The following is a 13,694-nucleotide window of genomic DNA, read 5'->3' as shown; positions in this document are numbered from 1 at the left end:
TTGTCTTTTATGCACCTGTCTGTTATGTCTGCACATTGAACCTGGAGAAATGCAATTTCGTTCAGGTATGCATCTGTTGTTGAACTGTTGTATGGTATGAATGACAATAAAGTTCACTTACTTACTTACTTACTTACTTACTTACTTACTTACTTACTTACTTACTAGTGCGTGCTCCCCAACCTGACCTGACCTGACAGCAGGAGCCCAATATGCAACATATTCTGTCACTTTCACTACTGAAGTAATAAGACACACATTTTCTGTAGTCTGTATCATTTTTATTAGTTTTTTTAACTCAGTTATCATAAAATACGAAATAATCTACTGTTGTTTTCATGCCTATCTGACTGTGTGTCCACATGAAACAACTTGGCTCCTAGTGAGCCGAATTCATTGAAATTTGGCACATTTATTGCTCAAAGAAATTTGTCAGGATATCTCAAACACAGCACACTACACACATTTCTGAAATTAAAGAAACTCCATTTTTAAAAACATTGCAGAATTTTCAAAATAAACATTCTTTGTACCCTTGGTTCTTTCAGCTTGTCTGTTTCCCTGTTTTAAATGTCTGAAAGCAATTCCTGATGGCAAAATGAATCACTAATACAAATTTTTTAAACGTGAACAACCATGCATGTGGATAGGAATTTGCTGTCATAAGCTGCTTGTGTATGTGCGAAAAGACATGAAGAAAGTCTCCATTAGGTCCTTCTTTTAAAAATGTTATTTTTAAGAAATATGAATTACAATTAGCCATAGGCCCTCCACAACGTATAACCCTTAAACAGTAATACATCAATCACTGCAAATTTTCTATTTTTAATATCACTTGAGTTGGAATATGCCATCTATGAAAACTGTTTCACACATCATAAGCTAGGGCTTGGTTTTTAAGAACATGATATTGTAAAACACTATTTAAAAAAATGTCTTTTATGTACTTTTCTAATTGATGCAATTAAATTCTATTATCACTGTAATTTTTGAATATGACTTCCAATGTAATGAAAAAACACATAATATCTTTGCTGCGGTGGACTGGCGCCCTGCCCGGGGTTTGTTTCCTGTAGTTAGGATATAGCGGGTTGGATAATGGATGGATGGTTGGATAATATCTTTGTCTTTGAAAAAATAAATAAAAATTAAAAGTGCTCCAACTAAGTTATTGAAAGTAAAGCCAATGATACATGTGTTTTTTCTTAATAATGCAACACATAATGATTTGCCAATGTTGTGATATGGGTCAATTGCTAGTCCATTTCATTTTTTAAAACAAAATTTATGAATCCTTTCTTGTTCCTCCAGTTTCCCGTTCTTGTCTCTCTTCCTGTCATCTTATCACGAGATCCTCCAGCTATATTACATCCCTCTCCTTCCTAGACATTTAGTTTCATAGCAACATTACACATTTCTTTAAATTTCAACAATCTTTAAACATGCAAATTCACATTTTAAGCAATCTCAGAGAACAGTATTAAGTCCTTTTCTAAATATTAATCAACATACTTTCCAGACAAAGGTGTTGTTATGATATATTATCATGTTCTGGAATATGGCAGATTGCCTAATGACTTTTAAAGTTCTAGTATTTAACTGATTTTCTACAGTTTGTTCTCTAGCTGAATCAGACACAGTCTCTATAAATGATGGTTGCTCACATTACTTTGCAGGTTCTATTTTGCCTGGAGTATTTTGTGTTTGTGTTAGTATTTGACTATTTTCAGTTCCCAGAATTACAAAGTCAGTTGACAAAGCAGCATGTCTTTGATGCTTGACATTTCTACTGAGTTGTGACCCATCATCAATATTTACCATTTCAAAAGTGTTGTCTGAGGTTTTGTTGAGTAAGACATATTTGGTGTTTCTGAACTTTCCAGGCTGTATATTTGCAATGTGCACTATATTTCCTACTTTGAAAGAATGTTCTTTTTCTGTTTGTTTTGTCTGCATAATTTTTATTTTTCTGTATATATCATTGATGATGCTTCCTTACCTCTAGTTTATTTTCCACCTGTCTTCCTGTTTACGTTCAATACTTGGCAGCTTTAATCTAATGCCTCTGAAACTCATAAGAAATGCTGGTGTTTTCCCAGTAGCACGATCAGGAGTCAAATGATATACCATCAAAATTTTTGGAAGCTCCTCCTTCAACACCTTTCTTTCACCTTTGCATGCTTTTAATTCCATTTATAAGATATCTGTGAAATCTTTCTATTTTTCCATTGCTTTTTGGATAATATGGTAATGTACAGATATGTTTGATACCTCCTCTTTTTAGAAGAACTTCAAAAGCTTGGCCAACAAATTGCTTGCCATTTTCTATGGCCACTTCAAATTGATATCCAAAATGAGCAAAAACACTCATTAGTTCAGATGTCACTGTACGTGATGAAATGTCTGAAATGACAACTGCTGGATAGGAAGTGTAATAGTTAATTACACTCAAGATATATTTACCTTGATTTGGACCAACTAAATCAATTCTCAGCTTAGTCCATGGCCCAGGGGTTAATTTGAGTGGTTGTAATGGCCTATCTTCAATAAAAGGCTGGTTCATAGAACACCTTGTGCAATTTCTAACCATTATCTTCACATCTACATCTATGTGTGACCAGTAAAATTTGCCTCTTAGATACTGATTTGTTGTCACTACCCCTTGGTGTGTCTCATATGCAATTCTCAGTACTTTACCAACTAGAGAAGCTGGTAATACTATCCTACTTCCACACAGGACTATTCCTTCTTACATTGATAGTTCATTTGCAGATCTTGAGTAAGATTGTAGAATAGGATAAAGCCAATTGTCCAATTTCTGCGGTGGGCTGGTGCCTGCCCAGGGTTTGTTTCCTGCCTTGCGCCCTGTGTTGGCTGGGATTGGCTCCAGCAGACCCCCGTGACCCTGTAGTTAGGATATAGCGGGTTGGATAATAAATGGATGGCATTTGTCCATTTCAATTACTTGCATCAGTTGCTGTAATATTTCACACACCTTTCACTGCGCCACCATGCCGCTCACATACAAACTTAAAAGGTTTAAATAAAACAGAAATATATACCTTTATTTTTAACTTCCTTAACTTGTGGAGGGTGTATCCTGTAGCAAAGCCCTAACTTTTTTCACGAAAGCCCCTTTCAGTCAATAAGCCTTAAAAACAGGTGTAAAGATATTGACAACAAGCAACGCAAACCCACCAAGACATGGAATCGTTTAAATCAAGGCGCTGTGCTACCTTATTCCAGATCGGTCCTAAGGCGTTCATATTTTTCAAAGCAGTTCTGGTTTCCATCTGCATCTGTAGCTGAGTTGAAAAACACCATCCCATACTATTAGTTAACGATTAACACATTTCTATATGTATTGTAAGCATACAATACAACTGATAATATGTTGCGCTTATTTATCTGGTGTACCGACATTTTTGCGTGGTTTGTGCCCTTCAGAATGAAAAAAGTTTGCATTTACCTTTTTAATAAAAGGCGAGCTTTTAAGCCTGAAAAATCACACCGTAAATGCACACGTTTAATTGCACATGTGTTAATATGTATGCTTAAACAATATTAAAAGACACTCAACAATTAACGTCATTTACTTTCGTTCCCACGTTTGAGTCGTGCTGTAAATTCTTACTGTGAAATATAATTGACAAATAATTTGGTTAATGAACTTGTGAAGAAGGTGGAGCTGAAGTATTACGTCACTTCATTAACGAAAATGTCGATGAGGGGACGGGGGGAGTGTGGGGTTTGATGGAGAGCTGAAGGCGGATGACGGAGATAGGAGGGTGGATGGCGGAAAACAGACAGCGGAGAACTGAGAGAGGAGGGAGGAGAGAGGAGGGAGGAAGGGTGACTGGGGATTCCTCGCAGGGAGGAGGAATATTTTGTTGAAGGTAGTAGAAAGGATGGAGTTTTTTCGGAGGGAGGAGGATGTCCTAAAATGGACACTGTACTAATAGACATTTTACTGTATTTGCTCCACACTTGTCAGCCCTAAGTATTGTTCCCTCACATATGTAGCACAGCTGACCATTTTCTGTGCTTTGATTTGTTCTTTCTTTTCTCTTATTTCTCTGCTGAGTAAAAACAGAATGTTTGGTGAAATTAAAATGACTTTCTTTTAAACTGCACACCTAGTCTGTTTAATGTTACTCCATCTTCCTGTAGCAATTTGTCACACAGGAACATGTCAACACACTTCCCTACTAGTTATTCACAAATCATGTCTGACTCATGATTTTGCTAACTCCCTCAACAAATTAAAAAATGCATCAACTGTTTCTTCTGCTGACTGAGCCCTATGTCTAAACATATGAGTTCTAAACAACATTTCTCCATGGCGTGAAGTATGCATCCAATGTGGTAATAGACTGTTCAAATATAATATAAAGCTAGTAAAAATAAGTAAATTGATGAGTTTAATAAGCGGATAAAGATAAATGGGGAAGAAAAAGAAATGGAAAGAGAATCTGCTTCCTCAGTGCTTTAAGAGCTTAATCTAAAATGCTATTAATTAGATCTTGCCAGGTTTTGAAAAAGTTCTGCACAGATCCTCTAAGTGAGAATTTTATTTTTTCCAATTTCAAATAGTATAAAACATCAGTTACCCACTGACTTAAAAGAGGGGAGTTAGAATTCTTCCAGTTGAGCAAGATAAGTCTATGCCCCAATAATGTAGTAAAAGGCAATCACAGTTTGTTTGTCTTTCTCCACTTTAAGCACATCTGGAAGTACACCAAACATAGCTGTTAATGGGTTAGGAGGGATTGTGACACCAAGGCTGTCTGAAAGGCATTTAAAGATTTTGGTCCAAAATGATGGTAATTTAGTGCAGGCCCAAAACATGTGACCCAGTGAGGTTGGAACTTAATTGCAGCATTTGTAGGTTGGATCTTGTCCAGTAAACATTTTGGACAATTTTAAATGAGACAGATGTGCTTGATATATAATTTTGAGTTGAATAATTGTATGCTTTGCGCATATGGAGCTCGAGTGAATTCTCTGTATTGCTACCTTCCACTCCTTTTCTGATATGTTGAGTGAGAGATCCTTTTCCCACTGTCCTCTTGGATCTTTGAAAGGGAGGGACTGTAAAATAATTTTATATATTGCAGAAATGCTGTCTTGAGTCCTCGAAACTGAGCAATATTTTTTCCAGTATAGAGGAAGGTGGGAGATGAGGAAAATCGGGCAGGTTCTGTTTAACAAAGTTTCTAATTTGAAGATAGTAAAAGAAATGGGTTGCTGGAGTGTTAAATTTGGAATGTAATTGTTCATAGGAGAACACAGCCACAGAGGATGCACAAACCAGTGTGTATCATCGTGCCAGTCCCAAGCCCGCATAAATGGGGAGGGTTACGTCAGGAAGGGCATCCGGTGTAAAATTTTGCCAAATCCATATGCGGACAGATGCTCCGCTGTGGCAACCCCTAACGGGAGCAGCCGGAAGAAGAAGAAGAATTGTTCATAGGATGCAAAGACATTGTCTATGTAAAGATCTCTAAGTGATTTAGTCCCAAATTTTCTCCAGATATTAAAAACTGCATATGTTTGTGAGGGTTGAAAAAAGTGGTTCTCATGTAGAGGTGCCACAGATAAAAGATTCTCTATCTTAAAATGCTTCCTACATTGGTTCCATATTCTGAGTGAGTGAAGCACAATTGGGTGGTTATTATATTGGCGATAACTTGCATTTATAGGGACACAAAGCAGGGAATATAAAGAAGTACTGCAGGATTTTATTTCTATTGCTGACCAAGTCTGTGTATGTTCATCTATTTGTGTCCATGTCCAGGTTTTTATAGCTTGTATGTTTGCTGCCCAGTAATAAAACTGAAAGTTAGGTAGAGCCATGCCACCTTCTGCCTTAAGTCTTTGTAGGGTCGCTCTTTGGATACATGGATTTTTTAAGTTCCAAATAAATGAGGTTATGGTTGAATCTAATTGCTTAAAAAATGATTTACTGATGTATATTGGAATGTTTTGAAATAAAAAGAGAAGCAACATTAATTCTTCCAGCCAGAGTGAGATGAAGGGTTGACCATCTATGCAAGTCTTGCTTAATTTTTTCCATACAGACAGCAAAATTTTGTTGATAAAGAGCTTTATGTTTACTTGTTATATTTACCCCTCTTGGTATTTAAACTTATCTGCAATGATAAAAGGGAAAGTGTCCAATCTAATATTGTATGCTTGAGAATTCACTGGGAAGAGCACACTTATATTCAAATTAATTCTGAGACCAGAAATCTTTGAAAAATCTGTAAGTGCTGTTAGGGCTGCAGGCACAGTATTTTCCATCCATCCATCCATTTTCCAACCCGCTGAATCCGAACACAGGGTCACGGGGGTCTGCTGGAGCCAATCCCAGCCAACACAGGGCACAAGGCAGGAAACAATCCTGGGCAGGGTGCCAACCCACCGCAGGCACAGTATTTTGTGGGTCTGATATATACAGTACCATATCATCTGCATATAGAGAAATTTTCTGTTCAAGTTCTTCTCTGATAATCCCATTTATCTGATAAGCATTTCGACAGTGAACTGCCAGTGGCTCAATGGCGATTGCAAAAAGTAGTGGTGACAAGGGGCATCCTTGTCTGGTACCATGTTCTAGTTTAAAGTATTAATGATATCTCTTAAAGATTAAATAATCTTTTATTTAAGAATATTAAAGAATTAATGTTGTTAATACAAACTGAAGCTTCTGGATTGGTATTCAGATACTCTTTATCTCCCTCCCTTATCCCCCCAACCCTCCATTTTGCCTCCCCACGTGAGGCTGTACCCTACTTCACAAAGTCCCAGTCCTCTGACATACCTAGAGACAAAGCACATCCAAAACAAAACAAGCCCCCCAGCAGCTGCGTTTAAGGATTAAAATAGAGATATCTATTGCTGATAAATTCTAAATAGTATAAGCATAAAATATAATCTTCAACAGTCTTGAAATATTAAGATAGCAAACCCAGGGAATGGTGTTAAAAAGTGGCCCTGGAGAAGCATAGTAAACCCTAATGCAATAATAACAAATAATAATAAACCAAGGGTATGATGTTAAACAGTCTCCTTTAGAATAGTAAAAAGTAAAAAAAAATAAAGAAAAAAAGAAGAAAAAAAAGAAAAATGTTACTACTTTAATTTCTTTCACACATACATGTATAATCTATATATATAATTCACTAAGCCGCCGACAAGTAGCCACCCATGGAAAGCACGCAGGAAGGGGCGTGGATTCACTAAGCCGCCGACAAGTAAGACGCCCATGGTGCACGCAGGAAGGAGCCACGCCCACCAACTCTAAGACCATTGGATATGACGACAACTCGCAGAGCCACGCCCACCAACTCGGATGCGACGACTCGGAAAAAACGCCGTCATTTATGTTCGTCTGTGCTACAGTACACATGCACGTCTGAGCCATGTTGGCTTTTCGGTTACGACGCACGACCGCGTGCACCATAGCAAACTGTTTTACACGCTACATACAGCAATTCGCATCCTCGACAAACATGCGTCTTCTTAGATGGTCCGGCAGGAACACGGAAAACGTTTCCCCGCCCACCAACACTCCTTATTCCCCGACCGGCGTCAACCACATCCGCGACAAACATGCATCTTCTTAGATGGTCCTGCAGGAACACGGAAGATGTTTCCCCGCCCACCAACACTCCTTTTTCCCTGGCCCGCATCTACCCTCGCTCTCTAGGCATTCACACTGCCTGCTCATGTGCCCGGATGCAAAAACTCACCGACCACCCAGTTAGTCCCTTTCATCTGTGCTAGGAGTCCACATGCACCTCTGAGCCATGTTGACTTTTCATTATTCTTTTCGGTTACGACACCCGACCACGTCCACCATCGAAAACCATGGGAAAGGAACAACGAAGCCCCGCCCAGAAACTCTACCCCTCCTCCCACGTGATTGGGAACGCACCTCAGAGCACTGCCCGCCAACTTGAACAGCTAATCAAACACATACTCGCTTTGGTCTGTTCTGCTGTCCAAATCCAGCTGTGAGCCACGTTGACTGTTCTTTTGCCCTCCATGGCTACCGCTTCAAATGTATTTCACGGAAACAACACTTCTTTCAATGTTATAGAAATTCCTGCATCAGGTAACTGTTTGTTTCTATCAGTCGGGTTTTTTTGGAAAAATGTCATTGACGAAACTGTTGCTCTCAAACTTCGCAACATGGCTGTTGGCTTTGTTTGCCAACATTGGGATAACGTCGGCGACGTGGTCACAAACTGCAACAACTCACCACACAAGGACGCCCTGTCTCTCGAGGCATTCACACTGCCGGAAGACAACCATGGGATACGCAGAAAATAGCCATGTCAGTCAACGCAGATCAGACACCCAGGCAAACAACACTGAATAATCAATAGCTGCAACTACTTTGCCCGCCCCAACTCCTCACCTGAGTCAGTTTCGTCTGTGTTCAGCAGTGTTTCCCAAACTTGGTCCTGGTGAACCCCTGTGGATGCAGGGTTTTGTTCCAAACAGATTCCTAATCATTAATGCCAGTGAAACTCATCAGGGATAAGTCGGTTTTTCAAACGCAGCCATGTAGCAGATTAGTCTAGCAGGATGTAATAATCCGAGATGAATGCGCGCCCCCGCGCTGAGTGAAAAGACAATGTATATTGAGTCTAGAAAACATGACCAGCAAGTCTTTGATAGGCTGCAACAAAATGATGAAAGAACGGGCGCATTTTTTTCACACAAGCTGGGTGGGTGGGTGTTAGTTAGTTAATTAGTTACTCGAAGGATTTGAAGATTTAATATGCACAAGCGGTAACATTGCAAAAGCAGCCCAAACCAGAAAAGATGGCTGGCAAAAAGTGGCCGATAAATTAAACGCATGTGCATTGTACTTACTGAAAGCAGCGTTACGGATTTTGCAAATGTTCATTTTTTTCCCTCTGCTTAAAAAACATTATGCCGCGGGTTGGTATGCAGCGTGTAAAACAGTTTGTTTGTCACGGATAATTTGCCTTTTACTTTAACACGAAGACAATTTCCTGTTAGATTTTCCTTTGCGATGACAATTAATAAGGCACAGGGACAAACTTTCAAAAAGATATGCATGTATCTGCCAAAACCACTTTTCAGTCACGGACAGTTGTATGTTGCTCTCTCCAGAGTTCCATCTTTTCATTCACTTACTGGTATGCCTGCAGGAACACGTGCAGCGAGCGAGCGACACACACACACACACGTACAGGCGCGCGCGAGAGAGAGCGAGCGCTGGACGCATAAGAATAATAATACTTCATTACATTGATATACCGGTGTTTTCAGTATTCAAAGCACTATCCACACAGGGAGAAACCAGGAAGCAAACCCAAAATCTTCCACAGTCTCCTTACTGCAAAGCAGCAACACTACCACTGCGCTACAAGGCAGTTAAAGAATGCACTGGGCTCGATTTTGTTTTCACTTCTGTTTACAGCAATCGGATTGTAGCGTGCATTATTGCAATGTTACTTTCCTTGGTGGCTTATTACATTACGGATGTTTCACATGTTAATTTTTTCCCTGTGCTTAAAAGACATTAAAAAAGTGTTTCTCAACTGTGACTCTGGAACAACTCAGTACGCAAGCTATATTAAGCATCAACAATGAAGACTCGCTACACCTTAATGAACAAGTGCTGAAACTTATCCCTACCGACGAAGTAACTTTCACCAGCGTGGCCTCCATCGTCACAGACGATCCCGCTTTCAGACACGGACAATTGTATGTTGCTCTCTCCAGAGGTCCATCTTTTCATTCACTCACAGTGGTATCCACAAACCCACCCCATTTGGACAACTGTGTCGTTCAGGAAGTGTTCACCCATCAATACATAATTATGCGGCGTATGCTACACTGCTGGTTGGCTAGCGGGTCATACGCTCGCACTGATTACGTCCCTGCCCTTTGTACACACACCCCATGGGTACTACCATGGTTGGGTGACTTGGTGGATTATATATAGAAAAGCAGCCAAAACCGCAAACAACAATGAAAAGTCTATGTGACTCACAGGTGCATGTGAACTGTGCAAAGAGGAAAACGACTCAGGTGACAAGTTGGGGGTAGGCACATGAGCAGGCAGTGCATAATGAACGAGAAATCAGCAGACTAGCATGACGGAGGGGGCGGAATGGGCGTCTTTCCCCTCTCCTCCCATTCCTCCCTCCGCGCCCAAGCGCCGTCCATCCCGATCCTCTGGGAGGAGAAGGTGCAACGGCGGTTCGCCAGTTTTCAGTCATGGACAATTGTATGTTGGTTCGTTCCGTGCATTGTTACAATGTTACTTTTCTTGGTGATTTATTACATTACCGATTTTTCAAATGTTAATTTTCTCCCTGTGCTTAAAAATCATTAAAAAAGCGGCCTGATTATGCGGCGTATGGTACGCCGCGGGTTGGCTTGTTGTAATTAAAACATAAACAGAAAGTGGCCGAAAAGAGAAAAGGATGTATAATTATGGTATCAGTATCATTGCAAGTGGATCAGACAGCAGGTAATATCTTCTTGCCATGCCATGACAGGATGCGACTCACGATCGTATTTCAAAAAAGTGTCGGGATCAGTTTTCTTAACTCTTTTTCTGCTTCTGCCGTAGTAGTGAAGATGTAACATTTGTCTTGAATATCCACTGTCAGTTTGGTAGGATACAAGAGGCTGTATCTGATATCGGCTTTCCATAACCGCTAGTTTAATGTTGTAAAAAGCGGCACATTTAGCAGTTGTTGAGGATGAGAAATAAGGGAAAATACGAATGTGGTAATTTTCAAGTATAATCTCTTGTTTCTGTCTGAGAAGTGACATTACATTAAACTTCGATTGTAATCTCTCAAAGTGCACAAGAAGAGTCCTAGGTTTAGAGGTATTTGATCCACGTATGCGATAAGTTGCTGCTATCTCCGTGTCTGATTTAAAGTTCTCTGCATTTTTGAGAATAGCTCAGCTACGAATTTCACTGGGTTTGGACTTTCACGATTCTCAGGTAGACCTTCGATTGTAATATTATTCCTTCTGCATCCATCTTCCAGAGCAGCAAGTCTGTTTCCGAGTTTTTTGCATTCGGAATTCACAGCTGTTGCTTTTCCATCAGCGGTTGATGCCAAATGTTCGGCTGTTTCAATTTGAGTCGTGAATGTCTGCTTAACGTCTTCCAGCTAATCGGCAAGTGCTCTCAGTTTAGACCAGTGGTTCTTAACCTGGGTTCGATCGAACCTTAGGGGTTCGGTGAGTCAGTCTCAGGGTTTCGGCGCCGGGAGGTCAAGACATGCACCCGACTCATATGATTCGTATGGCACGCCCCGCTTGGTCATCATTAGCTGTAGGTAATTATGCTACATTGTTCGGCCAATCGGTGCTGCAGGGAATTTGGTGCACTCAGTAGTCGACTTGTGACTGTCCTGATAGTATGTCGTGAGATTTCTTTCTTAATATTTTAATCGTATACTAACTATGTCGAACAAAAAAAGAAAGTGGTTGGACGAATATGTACAACATGGATTCACATATATAACAGAACGTGATGGGAGTCAGCGTCCTATCTGCATGATTTGTAATGCCAAGTTAAGCAATTCTAGTCTAGTACCGGCAAAACTAAAAGAACACTTCCTTAACCTACATGGAGATGGGGAATAGAAGAACACAACGCTTGCTGAATTCAAGATAAAGAGAGCCAGATTTGATGAAAAGGGCACTCTGCCTGCTCTCGGTTTTGTACCCATCAACAAACTGATCCTAACAGCATCGTACGAAGTTGCTTACCTGATCGCAAAGCAGAGCAAACCACACACCATTGGGGAAACACTCATAAAACCAGCTGTGTTGAAGATGGCGAATCTGATGCTGGGAAAAGCAACCAAAGTTAAATTATCACAAATTCCTCTTTCAAATGACACCATCAACGACAGAATAGAGGATATGAGCAAAGACATCTTAGATCAAGTAGTTGCAGATCTAATTTCAAGCCCGACAAAATTCAGCCTCCAACTCGACGAGACCACAGACGTTTCTAAACTAAGTCAACTTGCTGTATTTGTGCGCTACGTGAAAGATGACATGATAAAGGAAGATTTTTTATTTTGTAAGCCTCTTACAACAACAACTAAGGCAGCCGATGTGAAGAAACTTGTGGATGACTTCTTCAGAGGCAACAATCTTTCGTGGGATATGGTTTCTGCAGTTTGTACGGACGGAGCTCCAGTCATGTTGGGAAGAAAGTCTGGTTTTGGTGCGCTAGTGAAAGCTGACACACCACACATCATTGTTACGCATTGTATTCTGCACAGGCATGCACTGGCAACAAAAACCTTGCCTCCAGAAATGACGGAAGTATTAAAAATTGTAGTTGAATGTGTGAACTATGTGCGAAATTGTGCGATAAGGCACCGCATTTTCAGTGAGCTGTGTAAAGAAATGGGTTCTGAATTCGAGGTACTTCTGTACCATTCTAACGTTCGGTGGTTATCCAGGGGACGGGTGCTGAATCGTGTTTTTGCTATGGTTGTGGAATTAACTCAGTTTTTACAAGAGCACCAACATTGTCATGCAGATTGTTTTAAAAATTCTAGGTTCATTCTCATTTTAGCGTACATGGCCGATATATTCGCAGCTCTTAATCATCTCAATCAGCAGATGCAGGGTGAGGGAGTCAACATCATCGAAGTGGAAGAAAACCTGAAGGCTTTTCAAAAAAAGCTGCCGCTATGGAAACGACGAGCAAAGAATGATAACTTCGCAAACTTTCCCATGCTGGACGACTGTGTAAGTATGATCGAAGATGTGTCTGGAATCGGACATATTTCTGAACCTACGGAACTGAAGCAAGCAGTTGCCACGCACTTAGATGAGCTTGCAAAGTCTCTCGACGGATACTTCCCTACAAGAGAGTCATATCCAGCATGGGAGAGACAGCCGTTTATGTTTGACATTGAGACAGCAGATGTCAATGATGAATACCTCGACGAAATCATTGAAATTCAGCAGAGCCAGATTCAACAGCAACTCTTCAGACCAACAACGCTCTCATCGTTTCGGTGTCGACAAATGGTACGTTATCCTACTATTGCTAGGAAAGCCCTGGAAATTTTTATACCGTTTGTTACAACATATCTTCGCAAGCAATCTTTTTCGAGGATGCTGGACATAAAAACGAAGAAAAGGAACAGACTTTGTTGTGAAAATGACATGAGAGTGGAAATTGCCAAGGTGAAGCCACACATTTCTGAACTGGTCTCTCAAAGGCAACAGCAGAAGTCACACTGATTTGCAGTAAATATTCATTATTATTGTAGCCTGGTGAAAATTAGGTGATGGGTGTGTGTTAAAATGATAAAAATAGCATAATACAATAAGTTTATTATTGGAATACATAAGTTTAAAAATTAAAATCATTTCAGTGTGGTAGTATTAAAAAAGGTTAAGACCTTGTGAAAAGGTATGTAATTTGTTGTGAATTCATGCATTATATTGGTTTTGTTCTTTGAACTCAGTGATGTTCATACACGATTCATTTTGTAAACCAGTAAAACATATACCTATGTCTTGAATTTGAAAAAAATCATATTTTATTTTTCAATAAAGAAGGGTTCGGTGAATGTGCATATGAAACTGGTAGGGTTAAGAACCACTGGTTTAGACGCATGTTCCTGAATGTGTTCCTCAATTTTTCCCAGCAT

At 40.0% G+C, this 13,694-nt stretch overlaps 1 protein-coding gene across 1 annotated transcript; it reads left to right on the top strand.

Moving 5' to 3' along the window:
• Nucleotides 1-11,847: 11,847 nt before the first annotated feature.
• Nucleotides 11,848-13,281, top strand: LOC114649332 (protein ZBED8-like). Its single transcript, XM_028798837.1, has one exon. The coding sequence runs from the start codon at nt 11,848-11,850 to the stop codon at nt 13,279-13,281; it is 1,434 nt and encodes a 477-aa protein (XP_028654670.1).
• The last annotated feature ends 413 nt before the right edge of the window (nt 13,282-13,694 follow it).

This window comes from Erpetoichthys calabaricus, chromosome 3 (genome assembly GCF_900747795.2).
Source record: "Erpetoichthys calabaricus chromosome 3, fErpCal1.3, whole genome shotgun sequence".
NCBI classification, from domain to species: domain Eukaryota; kingdom Metazoa; phylum Chordata; class Cladistia; order Polypteriformes; family Polypteridae; genus Erpetoichthys; species Erpetoichthys calabaricus.
This window is presented reverse-complemented; position numbering and strand designations above follow the sequence as displayed.

Excerpts from the sequence above, each read along its gene's own strand:
- LOC114649332 (XM_028798837.1), top strand. The coding sequence starts at position 11,848 with ATGGCGAATCTGATGCTGGGAAAAGCAACCAAAGTTAAATTATCACAA.